We start from the raw sequence: 26814 nt of genomic DNA on the forward strand, positions 1-26814 counted from the left end.
CAGGGTTCTATGTACTATTCTTACAACTTTTCTATATTTTAAAATTCTTTCAAAATGTAAAGCTAAGGGGAATTCCCTGGCGGTCCAGTGGTTAGGATTCCGTGCTTCCACCGCAGGAAGCGTGGGTTCAATCCCTGGTCGGGGAACTAAGACCCCGCATGCCATACGGCATGGCCAAAAAAAAAACTTACAAAGAAATAAAAAGTCTGGTGTTGGGAGCTTCTTCCCTAACAGTTCACACATGCAGGAGGAAGGTCCCAGGCTAAGGAGGCAGGAAGCCCGGGTCCACCCTTCCACCTCTTCCATCCCCCCCGCCCCAGATCATGGGTAAATTCAGGGCACACAGATTGCCCTTCCAAAGGGCATCTCCACACCACATGTGACTGACTGCCTCAGATCTGGTTTTCAGAAATCAGATTATTCGAGCTCATGTATATGAAAATGTAGTCTCACCGGTTTCAAAGAGGTCGGAAGAGAGCTTAGCTTTATTGACATCAAACAGAAGTTTTTTCTTCCACGTGTTCTACATAACAACAGTAGCACAACACATTAAAAGCACAAGGCATATTAAAACATAGCCAGTTCTAAGCAGTCCGGATATTTCCTGTCACAGAAAAGAAGTATCCTGCCCACAGATTCATATTAACATACATGGTACGTTAACATCAATCTCTGTTTCACACACCAGTCCAAAGGGCATGTTTGCATACAGGGTCGGGTCCTGCAGCAAACTGACTCTAATCATAGTATTGGGGGGCGGGTGCATGTGGGACACAGGTGACAACAAAAGAACGGGGTTTTTACATCCAAGACCGTGAGGCTGTCTCCTGGAGCTGACTTGGGGGGGGTCACACCCCAAAAGCTGAGGCCCCTGCGAAGAGTAGCCGTTTGTAAAGCAGGTCAGGAACCCCCTTGGAGACCCTAAGACAGCATCACTCGGCACAAACCGCTACCCTGCCAAGACTGACGGCTGAGAAGAAAACGGTGAGGAAGGCGGTCCATCTAACTAGCTAACACCGTTCGGAGTCCGAAACCGAGGCCGTCAGTTAGTTTTTCTTGACTTTCAGACACTTGACTCTAAAGTTCAAACATTTTCTGCAACGAGAAATGAATTAGGGCAGGTAGCACTCATGGCACACGTGTGTGGCCACCCACGAGGACTGAGTGACGGACAAATCTGGGTATGAAAGGGCTGGTGAGATGACTGTTTTTGCTTTAAAAACCAACCAGCAGTTCACACTCGTTGCGCAGAAGGCGGACTATCCAATGACATGAAGGTTTTTAACGGATCGAAAGCGACAGCTGACACCGTTCATCTATGAAAGATATTCTTCCGGAGAACAAGAATTCCACGAAAGCCTTCTGGAACAGGCTTCTTTGCCTGCCGCTGCAAATGGAGAGAAAAGACGCAGCTCTTCCTGCACACCAGCCTTCCCAGCCGCAGGTGGCTCCGCTCACGACGGGGTGGGGGGGCTCACGGCCCTGTCACCGAGGGGCCGACGGCAGGAGCGAGGGGAGCAGCCAAACGCCTCCGACCCACTGTCCCTCCGACACCGGGCGCACCCGTGGGCAGCGGTCACGCACGCTCTGATCAACCTCGTCGGGAGGGGGCGCAGGCGACGCCCAAGCAGACGCCGGCGCGAATCCCGAGTCAGCGGCCACCCGCCCCTCGAAGGCATCCCGCAGGCCGCGGACGGGGTGAGCGGAGCACGGCGCGGGGACGGGAACCCCGCGGGGGCCCCGTCTCCGGGGGCCGCAGGCTAGGTCTTGCTTCGCCGGAGGAGCGCGGCGGAGGGGCCGGGGCCGCCCTGGAACTTGAGGCTCTGCAGGTTGACGTGGGCCCCGTGTCTGAGCAGCGTCTCCACCGTCTTGGCGTGCCGGCCCCGGGCGGCCAGGTGCAGCGCGCTGAGCCCCTGCTCGTCAGACAGGTCACGCACGTCGGCGCTGACTAGCTCGGCCACCACCTCCGAGTGCCCGCCGGCGGCGGCCAGGTGCAGCGCCGTCTGGCGGCGGGGCCCCCGGGCCAGCACGTCGGCCCGCTCCTCCACCAGCAGCCTGACGGTCGCCAGGTGCCCACCGCGGGCGGCCAGGTGCAGCGCGGTGCAGCCCTCGGCCGTCACGGCCTCCCTGCGGGCGCCCCGGTGCAGAAGCAACCTGGCCGTGCTCGTGTGCCCCGTCTCCGCGGCCACGTGCAGGGGCGTCTGCGCCAGCAGGCCGCAGACGTTGACGTCGGAGTGCAGGTCGATGAGGACGCGGGCCACGCGGTAGTGCCCGCGCTGGGCGGCCAGGTGCAGGGGCGTCCTCCCGTCCAGCGTCTGGGCGTCCACGCTCACCCCCGGCTGCTTGGCCAGCAGCTTGACGATGGGCAGGTGGCCCTGCCAGGCGGCGTAGTGCAGTGGCACCCAGGCGTCCCTGCCCGGCAGGCCCGCGCCCACGCCGCAGCGCAGCAGGGTGCGCACGACACCCTCCCGGCCGTGCTGGCAGGCCACGTGCATGGGCGTCCGGCCCTCGCAGTCCGCCGCGCACACGGAGGCGTTCTTCTCCAGCAGCAGCCGTGTGCTGCCCTCGTCCCCGTTCTGGGCCGCGAAGTGCAGGGCCGTCCACTGGTCCTCGTCCGCGGCATTGACGCTGACCTTCCGGGCCAGCAGGAGCTCCACGACGCCCCGCACCCGCTTCTCCACGGCCACGTGGAGGGGGGTGGAGCCCTTCCTGTTGGTGAGATTGGGGTTGGCGTTGTTAAGCAGCAGCCACTTGACGCAGTCTTCCTGCCCGGCCTGCACGGCCAGGTGCAGCAGGCTGGCACCACCGTCCAGGACCAGGTCGACGTCCTGGGGCTGCAGGATCTTCATCAACCTGCTGGTGTCCCCGTTCACGATGGCATCCACGAGCTTCTTCTTCTGGACGTCGGTGGCACCGAGATCTGCGGGGAGAGCGGGTGCAGGGGTCACGTGGGGCTGCCTCCCCGGGCCCGGCCAGTGTTTTCTACATGGCCCCCAACGCCCCGTGGCCTCCAGGCCGCTTTTTATCTGAAATCGCTTAAGTGCTGTGCTGTCCATGCTGGTTTAATTTAAGATCGAGTGGGGAGACCTCGGGCAGGGCAACGAACGTCTCCAAAGTGCTCTTCTGTCGATGTACAAAGTAAAGATCATTCTACCCGTCCGGTAAGGTCGTGATCAGATAAGGGACGTACAACGCAGGCCCCAGCTGGTACTCAGAAATGGCAGCGGCCCCCAACCCACCGGAGAGCTGGCAGCTCCTAGCCCAGGCCACCCCTCCAGGGCCCAGCACCTGCTCCCAGCCCAACCTCCAAATGATGCCTCTTGTCTCAGCAATACCATGAAGGACGCTTTCTAGAATACTCCTTAAAGGACTGAGCCTCCCACTTTAGAAGGACTGTTATTCACGATGTAAAGGTTAAACTTAACATAAAAATCCTATTACATTGTCGGGTTCCGATTTAAATGAAACGAGACGCCCTCACGTGAAACATTTTCAAGGGGCCCTGCGTAGGAGGAGGGGGCATGGGGTGTATTAAGAAAATGGAACCAGCCCAGTGGGGACTCAGTGTTTTAACGCTGGCTTCTGAGATGGGCCAGTGATTGGTCCTCTCCAAGCATGAAGATGTCACTTGAGGGTAGCAGGCCCCGAGAGAAACTTCTACATCTTTCTCCGTGGGAGACGGGTGCTTCTTTCTTTTCAGCCTCATTGCTGGCTGCTAACCTCCAGGCCAGCCAGGCCTTCCCCACCTCTGCACCTCTGTAAGGAGTTTCCTCAACCCTAAGTGCCCCCTTTCACCCCAAATATTCCACTCTAAAAATTCCAGGAGGTCCACGGCATCTAGGAAAAGTCCTCATTCCAGGAGGAACTCCCCGATTGCCCAGGAAAAACAAGTTCCCCTTCCTCCTGGGGTCTGTACCCTTCCCGCGCCCCTCTGGCCACCCCTGCACTGTAGCCCTAAGCGTGAGCAGGCATGTTTTCCTCACGGAAAGGAAACCTCGTACGCCGTCCCCACAGGCAGCAACGAGGGGGCTGCAGTTAGCACCAGGCTCCCACCCGAGGGCCAGCACCTGGGACAGGGCAGGGGCAGGGGAAAGCACCTTCTAGACAGAAAACCCAAGGTATATGAACAGGACCAGGGAGTCACCACCTCGAAGGACAGTTTGCCCATCAAATTGCACGGCTATGGTAAATGGGAGCCCACGAGTAAGAAGGAATGGGGGTGTTTTCCCCTCACCGTCTGGGAAAGGGGGTACAGGGCTGACATTACAAGAGAGAGGGGTCTCCAGGGAGAGGGGTTCCATACATCCACTGGGCTCCCTGATGCAACTCGAGTTCTTCAACCTGCAAACCGGAGGTCAGCCCCCACGTGCCGGGCTGGCACGGGTGAGACCCACCCGCACGGCCAGGGGTGTGACTCAGCCCTCTTACATCTAAGTGACACCTGCTCGGCCCACGTGCATCTCTGCATTTGCACTGACGCCCAAACCCAATCAGTGAAGGGCTGCAGAAAACACAGGAGAGCTACCGTGAGGTCAGGAAACCGGACGCCTGATCCCGTTCAGCTGCTCACTCTCTGTCCGGCCCCCCGGGGCCCCCAGTTAAGCGCATTCTTTCCCAGGGATGGGCCCTCCACTCACCGCCCGCTGAAGACTCCCGCTCGAAGGACAAGGACAGCGACCCTCTGGAGGAGAAGGCAGAATCCACCGAGGACACCCCTGACAGCCTCTTGCCGCTGCTCGCCGATGGAAGTTTGCATGCGGAGGAGCTGCGGCCGAGCTCCTCTGGGCCCTCGAGGGTCTGGGAGATGCCCGAGTCTAGCTGGGACAGCAGCTCGGAGAGGCTGTAGTCGTTGTCAAAGGTCGGGGCAGAGGCTCGCTTGAGCGGGGCGGCCACGGGCGCCTGCAGAGACAGCACACGGAGGGGATGAGGCTCCGTCCGTGACCTGACGGGGCGGGCGGAGGAGGTGGGGAACACGTGGGTCCCCCGTGAGCCATGCAGGGAATTTAACTCCCGTTACCGTGGCTCTAGGGGGCCCAGAGACCCTGCGCTGGGTCCACCCGGCGGGAGGACATGGTAAGAAAAGACGACGACGGGGACGGAATGCCCGTCACCATGCTGGGCCCCATCTGCGCAGTGACGTGGCCCTGAGTTATCCGGACGAGATGTGAATAAGCTGCAGGAGGTGAAGCCTGTGTGCTGGCCGTGTCCACCCAGGACAGGTCAGCGCTGATACGAAACGGAGGAAGGAGATGGGCTGGGGTCCTAACAACCTGCCACCCTCCCCGGAGCTGTGCGAGTCTAGCTGGGGGGCCGCATGTGTACAAGGGCGGGGGGCAGGGGCCGAGCTACAGGGACAGCACAGCACTCCACCCCAGCCCATCCTAACGGGCCCTTCCGAGGGCCCCCTCCTGCCCGGCCGCGAGAAACGCAGGTTGTGCCGAGGGGTTAGAATCTGCAGGTGACTCGTGATTCTTCCCGGTTCCCGCCCACCTGTCCCCAAATCTTCCCTCTCCTCGGGAACCGGTGGCCTGGTGCACCGAGTCACACCCACGCGCTGGGCCTTCCTTCCCCTTATGGGGGTGGTGGGGACCGGGTCACCTTCCCTGCCCCTGTGACCTCATGCACACGCCCCTTCCTGCTCAGACAGCAGACACACCATAAATGCTCGCTTATCTCCCGGCCTTACAGCACAGCCTGGGATGATAACACCAGATATCACCCAATACAGTTAGTTTGGCAGGCTCCACTTTACAAGTCTTATTACCTGAAAGGTAGTTATTTAGTTAGCATAGTTAGAATTTATCACCTCTTACCTAACCTGTGTGGCACTCATAAAACAAAACGTTTATAGGCAGTTAGAAAGTGGACAGATCCCCAGCCTCGAGGTGCAAAAAGACCCCCAGACCCCCAGAGCCCAGACCCCCTCCCCAATCTGGCCTGCAGGCTTCCGAGGCCAGCTCACCAAGGCAGCAAGCTGGAGGCCGAGCAGCCAGGGGCAGGGGCAGGGGGACGGCCCAAGCCTCAGAACAGGGGGCGAGCGGTCCAGGTTGGCAGGGCATTTGCAGAAAAGAGAGACTCAACCCCCGAAGCCAAGTTAGGGGAAACCAGGCCCCCGGGAGGGTCCCCATTACCTCGGCCTCGGCCTCAGGTGGGTTTCTCACATCTGCGTCTGGAGTCGTCTCTTTCACCTCATCATCAGGTTTTTCACACAGGTCCTCGGTTTCAGAAGTGATTTCTTTGGGGGACAAAACACAAAAGGGTATATCGCCTCGACACTGACTCACACAAATGCTCTACTTAAACGTGTGACCTCGGGCCGGGACAGAAGAGGCAGCACCGGCAGGGTCCGGCCTCTTGACCGGTCAGCATTGCGGCCTCCCAGGCTGCCGGCCCCCGGCCAAGCTCTCGGCAACCCCGCCGGGGTCCCCATCGGCAACCACAGGCAGGGTCTGGCCAGACTCCAAGCAGGAGCCACCGAGGCCCCATTTCCCCAAGAAGCCAGACCCGCCGGAGCGCGTACCCCGACGGCCCGGCTGCCAGCTCCCGGCGAGAGGCTCCCACCGCATTCACGCGGGTTTCCCCATACGTTTTAAACGTCGGGATCAATTTCAAGTGCGTCAGGATCACTCTCCTAACCGAAGGACACAGCCGTTCCCCAGGGACAAGGCGCCATGAGAAACGCAAAGAAAGCCGCAGGCCAGCGGTCGCATCGTCCCTAAAAGATGCATTGCTGCATCTGAACCTGCAACGCCAAGAGGAGGCTGCTGAGGGCAGCGGGCCACAGCCGGGGGTGCACAGCTGGAGCTGACCACGTGGCTCCAGCCTCCTCGCCCCAGTCACAGGCAGGGGCCACAGGCGGGCACAGCCTGCGGGTGCCGGGCTCGCCCTGGCGCTCCTGTCTCTGGACAGCCTCCCCTGTCCCGGCCGTCGACTCCGTCACCTGGGACAGCGGCACGACCCTCAAGCAGCAATCCTCCGGGCACCCTCTGGGGGCACTCACCTTGGAAGCTGGGCCGCTCCCGGGGGTCCCCGTGCCAGCACCTCTGCATGAGGTGCAGGAGACTCTCGCAGGCGCGAGGCCTGGGTCTGCAGACAGGCGGCAGCTCGGGGCGGTGGCCCTTCACCACCTTCACCATGATGTGCAGGATGTTCTTCTCATCTGCAAAGGGCAGGTGCACAAGTCAGCCCCCTGCCGTGGGGCTGAAGCGGGATTTCTTATCTTCGGGAGGAGTGACAACCGTGGGAAAGTTTGGGGCACGTCACCACCACCCGCCCGGGAGACGCGGTATTTCCTCTTCAAAGCACAGAGCGTTCTGTAATCCTCAACCTTGCAGGGCACATCTGTCCTGTGTTTTCCAGGTTTTAGAAACTATCTGTGATCTACCAAATGGAATCACTGCCCTGTATCACAGAGCAGGTCTTTCTGGGCATCGAACTCAAAGGAAAACCAAGTTCAAAGGAGAAGAATATGGAACAAGATCGGTTCCAAAGGGGCCCACGCCCACCAAAGGGAAGAACGCTGGTAAGTCACGGAGTCACATCGCCCAGCCCCAAGTGGTCCAAACTGCCCTGCAGTGACGAAAAAGTCCTCCTGAATTTCTACCCCAAAGCGCAGGCCCCCGGCGGCCCGAGCGACAGTGCCACCTGGCCACGCTGAAAAGAATCCAGACCACGGACCTCCACCGAGGAGGACCTGGCAGGGAGACAGGGTAACGACGCACAGACAAAACCCTGCAAAAGACCTGGGGGCCACGTGCTGACTCCGATCTGCGTTCTTAGATCTTTTTGGTCAGACCAGAAAAGAGTGCGTAGCCCAGGTACTCGACTTTTCCAATAAACCGAGTCAAGGTACCGAAACCTCGGGGCCAGAAATCAGCGCGGTGGGTGCCTGGCAAGGGGGAGGAAACCCACAGCCCTCGGGCCGGGTGTGCTGACCCGGGGAGCATCCACCCAACGATTCTGGAGGCTGGTTGCCCCACAATGGGAATACACTTCACATGACCAAACTGTACACTTGAAAACGGTTCAGATGGTCATTTTTAAGCGATGTGTGTTTTACGATCAAAAATTAGAAAATTAAAAAAATATGTATCTGGAAATCACTACAACGGACAAACCTACAGAGACAGAAAGTAGATTAGTGGTCAACAGGGGCTGGGGTGCAGGGAAGGGAGTGACTGCCTAAGCAGCCTGGGGTTTCCTTTGGGGGTGATGGAATGTTCTAGAACCAGACGGTGGTGACGACTGTACAGCACTGTGAATGCACTTAATGCCACAACGTACAGTTTAAATGGTTAAAATGATAAATTTTATGTTACGTGTATTATATCACACACACAAAAGAATGAGCTAGTACCTAACAAGAGTCACTGAACAGACCCCATCAGATCCGTCCGTGCCTTTCCCCGTATGTGAGCTGCACGGCAGAGCGCCTTGTCGGCATATATGAAAGCCTGCGATGAGGTGGGCCGTGGGTCTCTGTGCGGACCTGCTGGGCAGGACAAGGCAGCCCTGCTCCCCACCAGACGGCCCGCCAGCACCACGGCCCAGAGCGGCCCCGACTGTGATCCGCAGGCACTTCTGACACAGAGAAAGGACCACAGAGCACGCCCTCCACTGCTCGGGGAGAGGCAGCTGCATCACCCCTAGACATGTCCACTCACCTGCAAACGGCTTTTTCTGCGTGAGCACGCCCCAGATCACGATGGCAAAGCTGGAAGAGAAGAGGCACGTCAGTGTCTGCGTGCCGGAGCCTCAAGTAAAGCCAGAGGCCCCAAACGCAGCAACGAGCTTGAGGAAGTCCACCCCAGAGCCTTCGAGAGACTCCGAGACAGAGAGGGGACACCAAGGTATCTTTCATGCAGTTTTTTAAATGGGCAAATACTCTTACTGTGGAACAAGGCATGTGGAAAGCTCAAATGTCAGACAACAGACAAAACTCCATCAACTGAACTGTCAGTCCCAACAGCAGGAGGGGTTCCCGAAGGGACCGCCACCCTGTCCCTGGACCGTCAGCTCGAGGGGAGAACGGCGGAGTCTGCTTCTTTCACACCATCTTCCTGCAAACACTGGGCCTCAAAATACCGACTACAGCTCTGGGCGTCTCGAGCCCACTGACGTCATGTGAGGGCATGGAAAAGATGAGGGGGCACCGGCTGAACCTCCCAGAGCCCTTTTTGGTTGTTAGAAATTATATATACTTGTGTGTAATATATATATGTGTGTGTGTGTGTGTTACCTTTATATCATTTATATATTAATTATATATATGATTACTCTGGATATACCCCGAAAGAGCTCAATCTGGTAAAATTGAAAAAATAAAAACAGAATCAGAAGTCCAAACACTGAGCTACCAGCCTGCACTGGGTTAAGGGCAGCTGTTTACGAAAGGCAAGAAGTCCCCATTGAAAAGTAATTGAAATCTACAAGTTCAAAAGTTGAAACTCTCAACTCCGAAATAAAGAGAATCTTATTCTCCCCAAACCCTACAGGCGGGTGCCCAGCGCCCCGTGCACCACTCCCCGACAGACGTCCTGCTCAAAGCCCAGCAAAGCACGTGCACGGGCGGCTACGGTCAAACCAGTCGGCCAGGACTCCAGGCGGTGGCCGTGACCCAAAGGCGGGGCTCAGGGTGACAGTCACCGCGTGTGAGACAAGAACCACAATGAGGGGTTTACGTGCCTGCTGGCACCCACCCGCCTGCTTTCCTTCTCCGAGAAGTCTGAGTGATTAAGACCTTTACCATATGGGAAAGGAAGGCGCCAACTGATTCACGACTGCTCTCTAGCACAGAAATCCCCGGTGCCAGTTTGTGAACAGCCTCTAGGGCGTCTGTGCTCCTGTCACGCGTAAGTGACGTTAGGAAGTGTGAGTTCCGGGCCACAGGGGACTGGATTCTGGAGCCTGAATCCACACACAGACAGACACAGAGACCACTTGAAGTAGCAGGTTCTCTCAGCAGACAAGCTATAGAGCCCATGTTCCCTACATCCTACAAACACCAAAGCTTTCACGGTGTGGGAGCTGCCCGTCCGGTTGCATAACCGGCTCTAACTGACACCAACCACTAACGTTCTCCATCCTGGGCCAGCAGCGCTCACAGCAGAGCACTCCCTCTTGTAAGCCAGTCCTGGGGTAGCCCGTACCCTCCACCTAAAAGCCCTTTCCTTTGGACTGAACCTCTTATCTGGCGGCACCCTCCACCTAAAAGCCCTTTCCTTTGGACTGAACCTCTTATCTGGCGGCACCCTCCACCTAAAAGCCCTTTCCTTTGGACTGAACCTCTTATCTGGCGGCACGGAGGAGCCCCTGGCCAAGCCCCCCTGCAGCGCACGAGGAATCCAGGTGCGGAGCCCCTGGCGGCCTGGGGCTGCGCGCCTGACACACACCTGTACACGTCGTGCTTGGTGTCGAAGAGCCGGCTCTTCTCCCGGATACGCTCAGGAGGAAGGTAGGCGATGGTGCCGAAAAGGCCGTCCATGCTGAGGTCCTGCGAGTGGGACAGCCCGTTGCACTTGGCTAGCCCGAAGTCGGAGATCTGCAACGCAGCGGCGGGAAGGAGCTCGTCAGGCTTGGCTGGCAGCTTGCTGAGCGAGGCAGCCGGGGTTGCTGCTTCGGGACGTTTTATCAGCATGCCCTCCCCCAGGACCCTGGCAACGTCGGGGGCAGGGGCGGTACCCCCCCACCCACAGGTGCGGAATCGGCACCACGGCTCTCACATCACCTGCGCTCCCCGGCGCAGGCGGGAAGGCCCAGCCAGCCTGGGAAGAACCATGCCTGAAACCATTAGGAGCTTGATGGACAGGGGAAAAGATTACACTTGAAGGAAGGAATTCACTGGCAGAAGGAAGGTAAGGGAGGGGGCACCCTCAGGGGCAAAGCAGTTATGCAGTCGCACAGCTGGGCCGGCGGGCAAGCAGCAGCTGCTTCTTCAAAGGGAAATGTGCCTTCAGAAGCCCTTTTTTTTTTTTTTTTTTTTTTTTTTTTATGCGTTACGCGGGCCTCTCACTGCTGTGGCCTCTCCCGTTGAGGAGGACAGGCTCCGGACGCGCAGGCCCAGCGGCCATGGCTCACGGGCCCAGCCGCTCCGCGGCACGTGGGATCCCCCCAGACCGGGGCACGAACCCGCGTCCCCTGCATCGGCAGGCGGACTCTCAACCACTGCGCCACCAGGGAAGCCCCAGAAGCCCTTTAAAGCGAGCAAAACACAACCTGCCAACCTCGGCGGGGCCTCTGTCCTCCACCTGGAACGCTCTAGGAACAGACACCTGCTGGCTCCAAACACAATACCCAAACGACAGGTGTGACATACATCCCCTCCGCCGCAGGGCCCACCGGCCCAAGGGGCACCTGGACCCAGCAGCTTGGGCCCCATACACCTCCACCTCCGCGTCTCCTTAGGCCAAGGCGTCCTGAAGGCTCACTGCGGGGCGCCCGCCCTCCCCCCTGCAACCCGGGGTGTGAATCAGAGCCCTCAGAGGCGGTGAAACGCTGTGTGGGATTAGGCCACACTCTCTGGCATTAAGGGACTCAGGATCCACGTGGAAAACGGCCCCTTCGTAAATTCTCCTCCGAGGCGCGTGGGTTTTTCTAAGCCTTCTAATTAACTCCGGGCTCCCCTCAAACACACCTCTGGAGTGATGGGAAATGCGGCTGAGTCAGGCCTTTAGTTCTGGGCTCACCTGCCCACAAGGTGAGCCAGGGGCCTGGCGTCATCACCGCTGAGCAGGGCGAGTTTAGGACTGGGGACTCGCTCCTTCAAGGGGTCTCTGACCACATCTGCGGGCGGGGGGGGGGGGGGGTGTGGAGGATGGGAAGAAAGCCTGTGACACTGGACCCAGCCCCCACTTCTGCAGTCAGGCTCTGCCCGGTGGGGGGGGGGGGGGGGCGTGGATTCACACGAGTGAGGCCGGCCTGGCCATTTCGGGGTCCCCAGCAGCGGTCCATTCTCTGACCTCCAAGAAACTTTCCACTCGGGAAAGGGAAGTGCCAGTTCCCCAGAACAAACCCATCACCCCAACCCTGCAGCTCGGGACCGGGGACAGAGCAGCGCAAGGTAGCAGGTGGACGAGCGGGAAAGTTTCAGTACCAAACTCCCAGCAGTGTGGACGTGTCAGATTCAGGACTGAGGACAGACGGGGACGCAGGGATCCTGGCACCTGGTGCCCAACCCCCACGTTGGCAGCCTTTTCTTCTTATTTCTGCTGTTTTCAGGTACAGCCAGCTGCTTCAAGATACACACTTGACGAAAAGAAAATAAGCCTCAATTCTACGTAAAACCTCCGGCATCAAAAGGCAAGCTCAGAAATGAGAATTCTCTGATGGCCAACGACCCTCCGGCCCACAGGATTTCTCCACCTGCTCTGTCTCACCTGTCCTGCCCAGGGAGGGCCTGCCTCGTCTGTCCCCGGCTTCCCAGACAGCAGGACAGTGTGGCAATCCCTGAGAACAGCAAGCGCCCTATAATTCACAAACGAACCCGCACTTAGCGTCCGCCTCGGTACTGCCCAGAGCCAGTGCTCACAGGCGCCCCCAAGACATGGCCCTTCCCCTGCCGGGCCCAGCTGGATGAGACTAACAGAGACTAACAAAGGGCCGGGTCAGGGCCGTGCCACCTTGGAGTGAAAGGCCATTCTGGACCACAGAGAACAGGACCCTGGGTATCCAGCCCTCTGAATACAGCCTGGTCTGGGCAAAGTGGGCCCCAAGTATAGCTTGAGATTTTAAATCGAGTTATTCCATTATCAACTTGAAATGCGTTTACTACTGTCACTAAAATTAATATTTTAGTAGCGATATTTGGCATACTTAATATTAACCTCACATATTAATTTAATATTAAAGTGTCTTGAATACACTTTCCAAAAACAGGTGGTTGCTGTGAAATTTTCAGTTCCAGTCATCCTACGTATGGACAAAAAATGTAGCCTCCAGGGACCAAGGGAAGGGGATGGAGTGACAACTTAGGATCTTATTTCAAGATTCCAGATTAAAGTTGCATTGCTAAAAATAACCATCAACTAAAAACTGCCCAGAAATCGAGCGGCCGACTTAGAACCTCAGATGAGGCTCCCGCTGAGTTGTTCCTGAGGATGAAAAAAACGCATCCTGTGAATATATTTTCTGCTTGTTTGGGGCTGTGCAGGGTGACTGCCCACCTGGGTAAGGAGTCACAGGGCTTCCCTGGTGGCGCAGTGGTTAGGAATCTGCCTGGCAACGCAGGGGACACGGGTTCGAGCCCTGGTCCGGGAAGATCCCACATGCCGCGGAACAGCTAAGCCCTTGCACCACAGCCACTGAGCCTGCACTCTAGAGCCCGCGAGCCGCAACTACTGATGCCCACGTGCCTAGAGCCCGTGCTCTGCATCAAGAGAAGCCACCGCAGTGAGAAGCCCACACACCGCAACGAAGAGTAGCCCCCGCTCGCCACAACTAGAGAAAGCCCGCGTGCAGCAGCAACGAAGACCCAATGCGGCCATCAATCAATCAATCAATACATTTATTTATTTATTTAAAAAAAAAACGGAGTCACAGAAGTGCATTCCCGACCTTTGGGAAAGGGGCTGGTGGCCTGGCCACCTCCTCGGAGCTGCAGTGTCCCCTCCCTTCCTGTCAGTGGAGACTGCTCCCAGCCACCCCAGGTCCTTATTAACAAGCCCCTTGGTCCTCTAAGGAATGTTCACCCACTTCCTAAAACTGCCACGAAGTGCCAGGCCTGCCAAGCCCGGGGTTGACAAGCGGAGGAGGAAGAAAGCGCTCAAAGCAAGGAGCCCCGGGAGCCAACGCAGAAACGACCACAAGGACATCAGCGCCGGGTGCCAACGAGCGGCACTCAGTGCCCTACTGGGCGGGCGTTAGGTCCTACTGCGTATGCAGCACCGGGGACCATCCCTGGACGCAGGTCAGCATCCCAGCATGGACAGGACAGGAGGAGACTATGTGCTGGCCACTCCCAGCACCCAGAGCACCAGCCCTCGCCGAGCACGCCCACAGGCCAGGCGAGGAGTCCCCCAGCAACAGGGCCACCACCCCACCTGCCAGGGACAGAGCGTGCGAGGGCTGTGCTGCCGAGGAGGACGTCACCGTGGTCCTCAAAGGGCGGGCCTCCTGCCCCAAACATCCCACATGGCTGCTAGGAGAGCGGCCCGGACGGTGGGAAGGGAGTGAGCTGAGATACAGGCCCAGCTGTGCCAACTGCACTCCATGACTCTGAAAAGACCGCTCAAAGGGATGGGGTGCAATCAGTGGGGTCTCCCTAAGAAAGGCACATTCTATTACAATGGCATCTCAGCATCCTTAAAGACGAGTGGAAGGCCTCCCCACACGCCGTATCCAACTATGCCTCCTGCTTCTACTGCCCCTAAAAACCCAGAACTTGCCGTGACTCTTCTTGGGTTGCTTCCTCCTCCGAAAGGCCCTTCTGCAGGTGCCCCCACTCCTGACTGGTCCTCTCCGAAGACCAGTCCCATCCAGTGACACCCTCACCCGAGCTGGAGTTCCAGTGACTCCTCTCCCGCTGCACGCCCAGGGGCTGTCTGGACACCTACCGCCCGCTACCCCCTCCGCCCTCGTGCGCCACTGCGTGCCACCCGTGATGTCCGTGAGCATCTCATGTACGGCAGTGGGGCGGGTGGGAGACCAAGGGCTCCAGGGCCGCAGAACCCGGTTCTAACCCCTGCTCAACCACACACAGCTGGACAACACTGGCCCTCGATTTAACCCCTCTGAGCTTCGGCTTAGCAGGAGCCACCGTCCACTCGAAACCTCCCCTGGCAGACGGGGCAGCTCCCAGAGACAGGGCCTTTGCGCACAGTGGGGACCCATCCTCACCTCTCCTTGCCTGTGCTCATTCAAGTCTGAGATCAAAGGTTTCACTCTGACTTGGTGCCCACGGACCCCACGCTGGTCGTCACAACTCTGCGATGCTCGTCGGGGACAGAGTCCATAGGTGAAGCCAGCACCCCAACCAGAAGGAAACAGGACTGCAGGGATGCCAGAACTCAGGAAGGCTGGGAACCACCCACTTGTTGTTTGGTCCCTCGATTCCCCGCTTCACTTTAGCGGGAGGGTACTTCCAGCTTCTGATAAAATCTTATTCTCGAAGGACACCGCCTTAAGGACACCTTGTCGTTAAGTGTACGACGTGGAAACTGATTCCCCCACCGGCCACAGGCTGGCTCAGCCAGAGTGTTGTGCCTGCTGCAGAGTCGGGGCGCAGGGGGGTGGCTGTGTGCGTACCCCCAGGCCCAGCCCTCCTTCCATGGCGCCGAGGAGCCGGAGGGGACCCCAGCCACGGCGTGTGGCCCTTCCTGACCCGCCCTCCTGAGGGACAGGGTGACCTCAGCAGGTGGGCGAGCCTAGAACCCATGTCACTGAGTGGGAAAGCCACGGCTAGTGCCCCCCACGGTGTGACACGATGGCCCTCCAAGGGAGAGGCATCTTCAAGGAAACACAAACCTACCACACTAACAAGGGCCAATTCCAAGGGGACGGCACCCGATTTTAGTTATATTATCCCTCGTGCTTTTCTGCTTTATAAACTTATCAAAAAAAAAAGATCAGGCTTCCCTGGTGGCGCAGTGGTTGAGAGCCCGCCTGCCGATGCAGGGGACACGGGTTCGTGCCCCGGTCCGGGAAGATCCCACATGCCGCGGAGCGGCTGGGCCCGTGAGCCATGGCCGCTGAGCCTGCGCGTCTGGAGCCTGTGCTCCGCAACGGGAGAGGCCACAACAGTGAGAGGCCCACGTACCGCAAAAAAAAAAAAAAAATCAGGGCTTCCCTGGTGGCGCAGTGGTTGAGAGTCTGCCTGCCAATGCAGGGGACATGGGTTCAAGCCCTGGTCTGGGAAGATCCCACGTGCCACGGAGCAGCTGGGCCCGTGAGCTACAAATACTGAGCTCTGCGCGTATGGAGCCTGTGCTCTGCAGCAAGAGAGGCCGCGACAGTGAGAGGCCCGCGCACCGCGATGAAGAGTGGCCCCCGCTTGCCACAACTAGAGAAAGCCCTCGCAAAGAAACGAAGACCCAACACAGCCAAAAATAAATAAATGAATAAATAAATTTAAAAAAAAAAAAAAAAAAAAAAATGTAGGTTTTAAAAAAAAAAAAAAAAAAAAAAAAAAAAATCAGAACTCACAGGCCCTGAAGGAAGAGAACAGAATGAGTCCCTCCAGGGCCCCTCTCCACAGCACACCACGGCCCCCAGTTCCGAGCACCCCGAGACTCCCATCACCCTGAGCCTGGGAACCACCAAGGGGAAACAGGCTGACCCAGCCCCACACGGAGACGGCCGAGCCGAGGTCCGCTTTCCAATCTGCTTGTGTAAGATGACCAGTAAGACCGGAATCCACAAATCCACAGCCTCTTTTTCCGGGGTGCCCAGAACCTAGAGTCCTGATCCAGGACTTGGGGGAGTGACTCTTGTTCATAAGAGTCCATTTTCCGGTTACACATCTGTGGCGTTTATACCAGCCGCACATGGCAAGACTGGGGATCCTGATGCTGAGAGAGGCCTCTGCTTTGAGTTCTTTCCCGCTAGGGAACCACCTCCTCTTCGGCCCTCTCGCTGGCCCTGAGGTTCTAGCCCCGCGGCTCCCCACCCAGGGCATCCATCACTCCGGCCACCTGGTCCCCTCACGTCCTTACCTTGACGTGGTAGTGGGCGTCCAGCAGGATGTTGGCGGGCTTGAGGTCCAGGTGGAGCAGAGGCGGGGCCATGCAATGCAGGAAGTTCATGCCCACGGCCGTCTCGTGGATGATGCGGAAGCGCAGGTCCCAGGGCAGCGGCTCGGAGGCCAGCAGCTTCTCCAGGGAGCCTGTCTCCATGTACTCCATGACCAGGCCCACGGGCTCCTGGCAGATGCCGTACACGGGCAGGATGTAACGGAACTTGGCCATCTCCATCTTCTTGGCTTCCTCCAAAAGTTCCATGCGCTCCCTGGAAAAGTTCAAAGACGTGAGGAATGTGTGCGCAGTGGTCACCTGGCCACAGGCACAGTGGTCAGGAGATGAGCAGCTCCACACGGCTGAGAAAATTACTAAAAGGCACGTACATATGTGTACAAGTGCACTATGTGTGCGCACACATACACACACACACAGAGCTCACTTTAATGTCACATATTAAATTCTAGGCCTTTCCATGTCTTCAGTCCATGGGTATTCAAACGCATCGTCGTGGGGTTGTTGTAAGCAGGGAGGAGAGAGACTGCGATCATTATCTGAAAACCCTCAGGCAGCACTGAGCCAATGCAGGCTCCGAGCTTCAGAAGACGAGGCCGACACTGACAATCCCTTCTCTTGGGATGACGGAAGGGACGTTTAGGCTTGACCAAAAGCTTTAACGAATTATCCATCCCAAGAGCCCAGCCCCCTTCTTTGCGAAGCCCATCACTCTGGCTGGCCCCATCATTCCTAAACCCTAACCCCACACTGCAACGAACGGAGCCTGGTCTAAAGCAGGGTCTGCAGACCGCTGCCCAAGAGCCCCCTTCTTTTTAAAACCATTATTTAAACTGTAGTAAAATGTACGTAACACCCTATCTGTCGCCGTAAGCATCCACACGTGTGCGATTCACGGGCATCACATCCGTTCACGACGCTGTGCGACCAAGACCACGCACTCCACCCAAAACGTCGTCTTCATCCCGACAAAAAGTCTGTGCCCACTCCACAGGAAGCCCTCCTTCCAGGCCCCGCTCCCAGCCTCTCTTCCACTTGCCGTCTATGAATCTGCCTGCTCTAGGGATCTCACAGACGTGGAATCGTGTAACACCCGTCCTTTAGTAACTGGCTTATTTCACTCGTTCATATGTTGTCCAGGTCCATCCACGCTATAGCACAAACCAAGACGTCCCTCCTCTTATGGCTGAACATTATTCCATTGTATGAACGTACGCATTGTGTTTATCCGCTCCTCTGCTGATGGACAAGACCCTTGGGTCGTTTTCACCTTCTGGTTACTGTGACTGATGCTGTACATTTATACACACCGGTGTTCAAGTCCCTGCTTCCAACTCCTTTGGATACGCGCCGAGGCGGAGAGTTGCCTGGTCACGTACTGCTTCAGTGTTGAACCTTTTGGGCGACTACCAAGCTGCTGTCCACAGCCAGCCCGTTCTGTAAGGAAACTGACCGCATGGCAGTCTCACCCACGCACGTCCAGCGGGGCGGAGGCTGTCTCCGCACTCGCGGCAGGGATGCACAGCTGCCACGCAGACCCCGTGGCCTGCAGAGCCTCAAAGGTCTACTCTGCCCTTCACGGAAAGTCTGCCAACCCCCGGTCTAAGGTCACTTCCTGGTGCAGCCTTTACAGACTAGTATCCAGGGCCTTGGTCGGTGTCAGCGTGATGGGTCAAAGTCTCAGAGTGCATTCGGGAGAAGAGGCCAAATCCCACAAGGACAAGGTCTGGCCTGTTCTCAAACGTGGCCACCGTAGAAAGCACCCGGGGAGATGGCTGAAACGCAGGCTCCCGGGCTCCGCTCCCGGAGAACAGGCTCTAGGTGGGTGCCAGGAACCTGCTTTCTAGGAAGCTCCTGAAGGAAGAGTCTAGAACCACACAGCCTATGGGAGCTGGGAACTGAGGCAGGAAGCAGCCGGGGCAGCCTCAGGGACCCCCAACCCCCTGCCAGAGAATGCAGATTCCCACACAAGCCCCCCCGGCCCATGACCCAGGACGGCTCCGCTCCCACCACGGGGGCTCTTCCGGAGCTTGGGTGCACCTGCCCGCCCCACTGCGCCTGCACCTGCTTCCCAGCCTGCCGGAGAGTCAGAAACTACCACGGAAATGAGGCTGCTTCCTACTGATCTGACCTCCTCTGTGAGACCGCAGCTCACTCCCAGGCCTCCTTTACAGGTATGAAAACACTTCCCAGGGAGGAGGCCACCTGCAAGGAGGAACCACGCCGCACTGTTTACCAAGGTCTGCAGCACCCAGCTCTGCCTGCGGTGGGCTCAGCTGGACAGGACCACAGCACCCCTGCCCGCGCGGCCAGCCCCTGCATATGGGAGGGGAGTTCCCGCCCCTCCGCCCTCCCCCAGGTAAGCGCTGGCCAAGGCTGGGTGTCTCAGGGAGAGGATCCCTGGGTGCAGACCAGTGGTTCTCCCCTGGGGGGACTTTGCCTCCGGGGGACATCGGGCACCGCCGCTGGCATCCAGCGGGTAGAGGCCAGGAGCGCCACCCTGCACCTTGCAGCACACAGGACAGCCCCCCAGGCAAAGACTTACCCAGCCCCAAAGGCCAAGAGTTAAGCCTGACAACCACTGGAACAGAGCTCACGCATTTTCAGCCAAATTTAAAATAAACCACTAAAGGGATTTCCCCGGCGGTCCAGTGGTTAAGACTCCGCACTTCCACTGCAGGGGGTGCCGGTTCGATTCCTGCTTGAGGAGCTAGGATCCCTCATGCCCATGCCGTGCGGCCAAAAAAAATTTTTTTAAATAAACCACTACAGTCTGGAATTACCCACCTAAGTACTCCCAGCAATTACTTTAATTTTAATCTGCGTCCGATTAAAATTCATTCATTAACAAGTATTTACTGAGCACCCCTCTACATGTTAGAACTGAGGACAAAAGAGACCCCTTCCTTGCGCCTTCAGGGTATTTACCTTCTAGGGGAGAAGGTGGAAAATCACGCCTAAAAGAAGTGTAGTTGCAAATCCAAGTTCTCTGAGGGGGAAGTACAGGGACCTGGGGATGTTTAATAAAGGGGGTCCCTGACTCAGGTGGGCAGAGGGCAGCAGCGAGGGCTCGTAAGGTCTCAGTCCCATTCCTACACCAGAGCCCCAGGCTGGAAGCAGCAGGGGCAGAGCGGCCACGAGGCACTCAGGGTGGTCACCGGGGCCCTGGCTACCAGAAGTGCAGAGAGAGGAAGCTGGTGGGTGCAGGGCCCATTTTCGAGGGAGAATCATTAAGGCCTGGTGACCGACTGGACGTGGAGAAGAGGGAGGTAGCAAGGATGACCCTAGACGTCTACTGGGAATCACTGGGTGGCTCCCCATTTATGGAATCAGCAGGAGTGGGGCAGGCAGGGGGCAAGGGGATCAAGACTTTGGCTCTGAACAGGCTCCAGGAGCAAAAGATTCCCCCTGGTGTCAGGAAAGAGTGCGACAGGTATCAGGAGTGAACCATGACATGACTATAGGACAAAACCGAGCTCAGCATGATGTGTGCTCTCTTAGCACTCTGGTCAAAGATCCAATGAATGGAAAACACGATGTCCACAAGAGCCCCTGTGGGGGTCCCCGGGCCGGGCTGAAGAGTGGGTTCAGGTGCCTGGCCCAGGCCGGCCAGCGCCGGCTGCAGCCCCAGTGCTTGCTTGCTGGGTTCCAGGGTGACATGCAGGCAGACCCCAGCGCTGTGCCCAGTCCCGAGGGACATCTGAAAGAAGAAAGGGCTGCATCAAGCAACATTTCAAATAAGGCTAGTCATTTAAGGAGAGAAAACGGCACCCTCAGGCCCGTCTCCTTTCTCCTCCCCGGGGAAGACCTCACGTCGCCTACACTAACCAGGTCAACTACACTCCTGACACTCTCTCCCGAGCTGTCGCGGCGGGGATCAGTACCGCTGCCGCTCTGTTTCCTATTTTAAGAAGCAGTTTTGCGACCTGTCTGGTCCCACTGCCTTTATTCTCTGTTAAAGTGGCCGCTGTGCCACCGCTCCCCACCAGCGTGAGTCCAGCACACTGCGCCCACGTGGCCCTGGCACGGGTCCGGCCGCAGGATGGACAGAGACCCGCTTCCGCCGGGAGACCACGGGAGGATCCCTCCAGGCCCGCAGGCTTCCAGGCACTACAGGTTCCGGAGTTACAGGCTGGCCACTCACAAGGATGGCTTTTTTCCGCTTTCAGCAGACGTTCTGAGAGGCAGCCGGACCGACAGCCGAGGAGGATGTCGATGACGCTGAAGCTGAAGGTGTCGTTAAGTGAGGCTCCATTCGCCCAAATGGCTGCGTATGTCAGAGCCAGGTGACTTCTGACAGCTGAGCTCACTAGACTCAGGAGAGCAGCTGGCGGGAGAGCCCCGCCCCAGTGCACCCAGGTCAGCAGGTTTGCGGCTCTCTCCCCCGCCCCAGGCCCTCCCCACCGCACTGAGAGCCCATTTACCTTCGTTTAACAAAGTGGGGGGAGTGAGCCCCTGCAGCTGTCTGCTCCAGAAAGCTGGCCACAGCCGGAATGTTCTCAGACAGCCCGCACCCTTTCCAGAAGCAACACCAGGCAGCTCGGTCCCGCGGACCACGCATCCCAGGACAGCTCGTGGAGGACGGCCAGCTATCCTGGAAGATAAGGCCTCGTTTCCAGGACAAATCACCTTCTCCGTGACAGCTCAATCAGAAATGCCTAAGAGCCGAGGACCCCGCCATGGCTGCATCCCTGGGGCAAGGAAGGAGGTCCCGGGATCACCCAGCAGGGGGTTCCAGGGGACCCCACCCCAGGGAGCCCCTCACTCAGGCCTGGGGAGTGGGTTGGCCGGGCCCCCTAACCACCCTCTTTGGTAGCGTTCAGAAGGGTCGGCACAAAAAAATGTTCATCCCGTTTACGTTCTAGTAACCACTGAGCCGAAATCCAAGCCACCCCATCCTCTAGGCCTTTCTTCAGCTGCCCCTAGGATACCCTCCAGTACCCACTCCCCCCAGCTCCGCAGCTGGCAGCATCAGCGATTCCAGAAGCCTGGGCTGGGCCCTCTCCGGGCACTGCTGGAGGGGACGGGACGGTGCTTCTCACCCAGAATGAAACCACCACTGTGTCAATTATTTTTTTTTAATATATTTTCCTCGAAGCGGTGTTCCCGGTTTATGCCCGCAACAGCACAAGGGAACTGGAGATGGATTTACTGTGATGACTATTATCACTTTAGCACCTGAGCGATTCTCAAGCCAGTCCCAGAGCCCAGGTGCGGGAGGGGGGCCGGGGGGCTTCAGGAGCCCAGCCTCCTCACAGCATCAAATCCCATGCCACCCGGTGACAAGCGACTTTCCAGGCCACCCGAGTCCACGGACATCAGTTTTCATTCATACAACCTAAGAATGGTGACGTGCTAAGAGCGTGTCTACAATTAGGCATAATTCAGTGGGGCTGGCGGCGTATTCCTCCTCTGTAGTCGCTCCCATCACACCTCCTTTCTCCCATTTGGGGAAGGGGTGCTAATTCCGTTTCCCAGCAGGAATGGGGACAGCACCCCTGCCCCGCCCCTCTTGGTCGGAGATGGAAAATCTAGGCATTAACAGGACCAAGTCGGGGTCAAATTTGTTAAAGACACTTTATCCACAGCACTTACATCCATTCAATGTTTCTTCCCAATTGAGGCTGGCCAAAGCATATCTCCCCCACCCCAGGGAGGGCAACGGGGTAGGGAGAGATATGAGGAATCTCACCAGACTGATTATTTCTAAAGGACACTTTCTGGAGAAGCAGTGGGGTTCTCCTCCAGGCTCGGCCACAAATTCCAAAGACATCCAGCGGGCGAGGGAAGCTTTCCGGAGGCATGTACCTTGGAAGGGGGGAGAAAACGGGCCCTGGGACAGGCCTGCTGAAAGAGGAGTAGCAGGAAACTACGGGAAGAGGGAAAAGGGTCGGGCTATAGGGAAGGGTGCCCTTTAACAAAGTGCTCCTCAGAGGGAGAAACCTGGGAACCACTTGTGGGAAAAGGCAGCAGGAAAAATGGTTTAATCATTTGTTACTGATGCCTCCCAGCCAGGCCTTCTCACTGCGCACCAATCCATTTATGTCCCCAGGGAGCCTGCGAGGGGTTCCCACACTGCTATTTTTAAAACTGACAAGAACCGGGCTTGTCCAATTGTCAGCTCTGTGCTTACAAACCCGGGGTTTGCTCGGGCTCGCCCTGACTAGCCGCGGCCAAGCTCAGTTATCCTGGGCTTCCTCTGAGCCAGGGGCTGGGGGCCGGAGGAACGGGCCTCCAAGGCTTAGTTCTCACCTAAATGGGAATGCCCCCCCCCATCCCAGCTAGACTCCGGCCAAACCCTCGTGATCCCCTAATGAGGGTCAGCCAGGGTGGCTACACGTCCCCCCAAAGCTCCCAGATGTGCCCGTAAGGAGAGCGAGTGCAGATCAACGGGGTGTCACTTGGGAACTCCCCGGGGGTGCCCCTTGGAAGCCCCTTGGCAGGTGTCTCTCTGCTCTCTGGGAACTTCAAGGGGATGTCTGGGACTGGGCAGCCCCTGAGCTTCCCCACCCAGAAGTACCTGCTCACGTGGCCCGGGGTGCATGCTGGGGATCAGGCCCTGCTGGGGTCAAGGGGTGGCATGAAGATTGGGGCCTGCCCGGAGGGAGAAGCAGGCGATGAAAAGGACCCACACCTGTACCGGCAGTGGGTCCCTATGTAACCAGTGCAGGAGGCCCCGGGAAAGAAAAGGTCAGGCCCTCGTGGCAGGGGTGAGAGACGCCACCCTTCAAACAGGTGAGACAAGGCTTAGCCGGGAGGGGTATGGGGCTGAGGGCTGCACCAAGGAACCCCAGTAAAATCTTATTCCCCACTCCAGGGAGCATCTTGCAAATAGAAGGGTCAAGGTGGGAGGCAGCTCATCAAAAGAGCACCGAGGCCACCTGCCAAAACCTGGGAGGATGGGGAGCGCAGCAGCCATTTCCAGGCCTAGAGGCAATGCCGCAAGGCAAGCAGCTGCTCCGGCACCACAGCGGGCCTGACACAAGCGCCTAATGGGAATCTCAAGCCAGAGAGAGTCAGTAATGAACCTAGAAGACTCTTCTTTACAAGGAGCAGGGGTGTGACCACCGTCTCAATCAGAGAGCCCAGCTCCTGCCGCTAATGCAGAACGCCAGCCTGCCCCACCCAGCCTGGCAAAGTGCAAGAGGTGAATCTCTTCCTGTTGGGCAATGCTGACCTCTACCCAGCTGTCCCGTACATGCCACCACCTGCCTATTTGGGGCAGGGCAGGAAAGCCTTCCAGGTAAAGGACAAACAGCTTTGCAACCAGGCAATGCAAGATCCTAAGTGGCCCGCCTCACGTGACCCCACCTCCAACTGGGCCACCCAAGAAACAAGGGCCTGGGCGCTGGAAATAACAGATCCTGAGGGTGCAGGCCGCTGCGTCAGCCTGGGGACGTGCTTGTTTACTAGGCTCTTCGATACAAGACGTTGGTGCTAAAACCTGCGGCTGATGAAGAAAACTCGGCCAGACGACTCCAGCAGGCAAATAAACGTCCCCGAGAGCGTAAAAATACCCACACACCGGCAAGAGTCGTGCCTTTCAGGCTCTAACTAGGGACCGGCATTCAAAGAGGTCTGGACTTCATCAAAATAGCCACGGCGCCCCTCCCGGCCTGAGAAGTTCCTGGGATCCTAGGGAGGCACAGCTTCACAAGCAGCTCCCTTCGCGTTAGTGATATTTGCGTGACACTCGCCACCACTCTACTGAAGTTTCCAAGAGACACTGCGCTCGAGGCTTAGAGCAAAAAGCCACCAGTAGTTCTGCTGTATAACCTCTCAGGCCAGGAGGAAAACACAAAGCCACTAAGTGCGCGGGGGTTTCCTCCCCTCCGGGACCTGAGGGGGCACACGCTGCAATCCTCTGTGCACCTTAGTCCAGGGACACGCACACCACCATTCCGGGGGTGAAAAGCTGGAGTTTGGAGGCCCCAGCATTCAAGAAGCCGAGGATTAGAAACCAGGTCCCTGAGACAGCAAAGGAGTTGCTTTTCTGAGTCTGTGTCTGTTCGGGGCTGACTGTACAGGGGGCTCTCCACACAGAACACAAAACACCACACACCTTCCATGTAGAACGCAAACGTCACCAAAGGATAGGTAATTTAAATGCGCTCAACCGAAGCTTATAAATTATTAAAACGCAACCGTAAATAGTGAACACCCCTCACCCAAAAAGAGCTACTTCTCAAGACCCTCCTCCCACCCCACCCCTAAAATTATATACACAGATCACAATCCAAAGACCGAATGTAACTGGGGCGGCTCCGGTCCTTTCCAACCGTCTTCTTTAACTTGAGCACCTCTGTTACTGAGGGACAGGCAGGTGGCCTCCCAGTTTGGGGATGGGGAAACTGGGGTTCAGGAGGGCACTATGGTCCAACCATAAGTGCAAGGCCGCTCCGCAGAGGCTCGGCCTCGAAATTAAGTCAGCTAAAACGAGAGGGTACGGCCAGTGAGCGCTGAATGTTGGAACCTGGCACCCCGGGCCGCCTGCCGGAGCCCACGGCCAGGCCCAGGCAGGGTAACGCCGACGCTCAAGTGCCCGGGCGCCGAGGAAGCCTGGCCAAGCCAAGCCAGGGCTTCCGACCGAAATAATTACCGTCTTACACCAATTTGTGCTCCAAAGTAAATTACTAAGTAAGTCGAACGGAGTCTAACTCACAAAGCCCAGATCCCCACACGGCACTTTTTCTAAGCCGGACGCAAACCGCAGCGCCCAGGTGGGTCCTGGGCGGGCCGGACGAGCCTCCGAGGGGCGCGGGTCCAAGGCGCAAGGTGAGCCCGCGACCCTGAAAATCCGGGGCTCACCGGAAGCCAGGTAACAATGCCGGGCGCTGAACACCGTCTTAGGCAAACGCGGCTTCCCGAGGCTCCCCGTAAGAGCCGCAGCCCGGGGCACCGGCGTGAGCAGTTAGACCCGGAGCTCGCCAAACCACCCTCAACGTCCCTCCGGCCGAGCAAAAGGCGCAGACCCCGCCGGGGGCTCACGGCCTCGCCCGGCGTTTGGTTCTCCTTCCGAGGCTGCTCCCGAGGCGACTCAGGTGGAGAGAACGGGAACGCCCGGAATCCAAGCACCCCGGCCCCGGCCCGCCGCCGCGCGCCGCTGTGAGGCCGGGCCCCGCCGCCCGCCCCAGCGCCGCCGCCCCCGCCCGGGCCGCTGACCTGTCGTCGACGTGCAGGCTCGGCGAGCACTTGATGGCGAGCCACGTCTTCCAGTGGACGTGGCGCACCTTGTACACCTGCCCGAAGCCGCCCGAGCCGACCTTCTCCCAGCCCGCGAACTCGTCCGCGTCGAACGTGCGCAGCAGCCCCAGGGCCCACGGGCTCCGGCTCTCGCCCTCCATGGCGCGCGTCTAGCCGCAGCTCCGCGCCGCCGCGGCAGCCCAGGTGCCCAGGTGCGCGCCCCGCCCACTGACGTCACGTCCGCAACGCGCCCCGCCCCCCGGGCCAGGTCGCAGCAAAACAACCCAAAGACCGGTGAGGACCCCGCGCTGTCTCCCCTTGTGCTCTGCGTGAGAAGGCGCCCGGGCGCCGCGGGCGGCCGTTGACCTGCGTGTGCGCGTGTGTGTGTTTAGATGATTGTAGAGTCACATGCAGTTGTAAAAAATAATTCACTCCGCCAAATGTTTCCCCAGTGCTATAACTTTGCAAAACTTTGCAAAAAAAGTAGATACTTTGATACAATCCACCGGTCTTATTCAGATTTCCCCAATGTTGTTTGTCGTTGTCAGTGAGTAAGAAGTTCTATACAATGCGATCACCTGTGTAGGTTCGTGTATCTGTCACTACAGTCAGTTTATGGGACATTACATCACGTGAGAACCCCTCCCGTGGCCCTTTGATAACAGAACTCCCAAGCCCCGTCCGCCACTAATCTTTCTTCTATTTCTAAAATCGTGTTATTTCAAAATACATTATGTTTGCACACAGGAATCGCATAGCGTGGGAGATTTTGGAATTGGCATTTTGCACTCAGCGTAATTTCCTGGAGATCCACCTCTCGCTTTTTTACACCGAAGTTTCCACTTTGAGAGTAACATTTTTTTTTTTTTTCCAGTTACCCCGACAGCAAATCTAAAGTGCATTCCAAAGACAGCAGGAGTTCCCGTTCTTTCCCCGAGTAGGGCTTCTT

General features: G+C 57.9%; 1 protein-coding gene across 1 annotated transcript; it reads right to left on the minus strand.

Annotated features, from left to right (window-relative positions):
- Positions 1 to 463: 463 nt before the first annotated feature.
- RIPK4 (receptor interacting serine/threonine kinase 4) lies at positions 464 to 26026 on the minus strand. Its single transcript, XM_032629313.1, has 8 exons — positions 25845 to 26026; positions 16647 to 16938; positions 10392 to 10540; positions 8664 to 8713; positions 7001 to 7159; positions 6132 to 6235; positions 4638 to 4899; positions 464 to 2920 (listed from the first exon to the last, which is right to left on the minus strand). The coding sequence occupies exons 1-8, from the start codon at positions 26024 to 26026 to the stop codon at positions 1761 to 1763; spliced, it is 2358 nt and encodes a 785-aa protein (XP_032485204.1). The 3' UTR covers positions 464 to 1760.
- Positions 26027 to 26814: the final 788 nt, after the last annotated feature.

This window comes from Phocoena sinus, chromosome 4, assembly GCF_008692025.1.
Source record: "Phocoena sinus isolate mPhoSin1 chromosome 4, mPhoSin1.pri, whole genome shotgun sequence".
NCBI lineage: Eukaryota > Metazoa > Chordata > Mammalia > Artiodactyla > Phocoenidae > Phocoena > Phocoena sinus.

Coding starts and splice junctions, on each gene's coding strand:
- RIPK4 (XM_032629313.1), bottom strand. CDS start 26,026: ATGGAGGGCGAGAGCCGGAGCCCGTGGGCCCTGGGGCTGCTGCGCACG. Junction 8,714..10,391: donor ACCAAGCACGACGTGTACAG/GTGTGTGTCAGG, acceptor CTTCTCTTCCAG/CTTTGCCATCGTGATCTGGG. Junction 6,236..7,000: donor GGAGCGGCCCAGCTTCCAAG/GTGAGTGCCCCC, acceptor TGTCCCCCAAAG/AAATCACTTCTGAAACCGAG.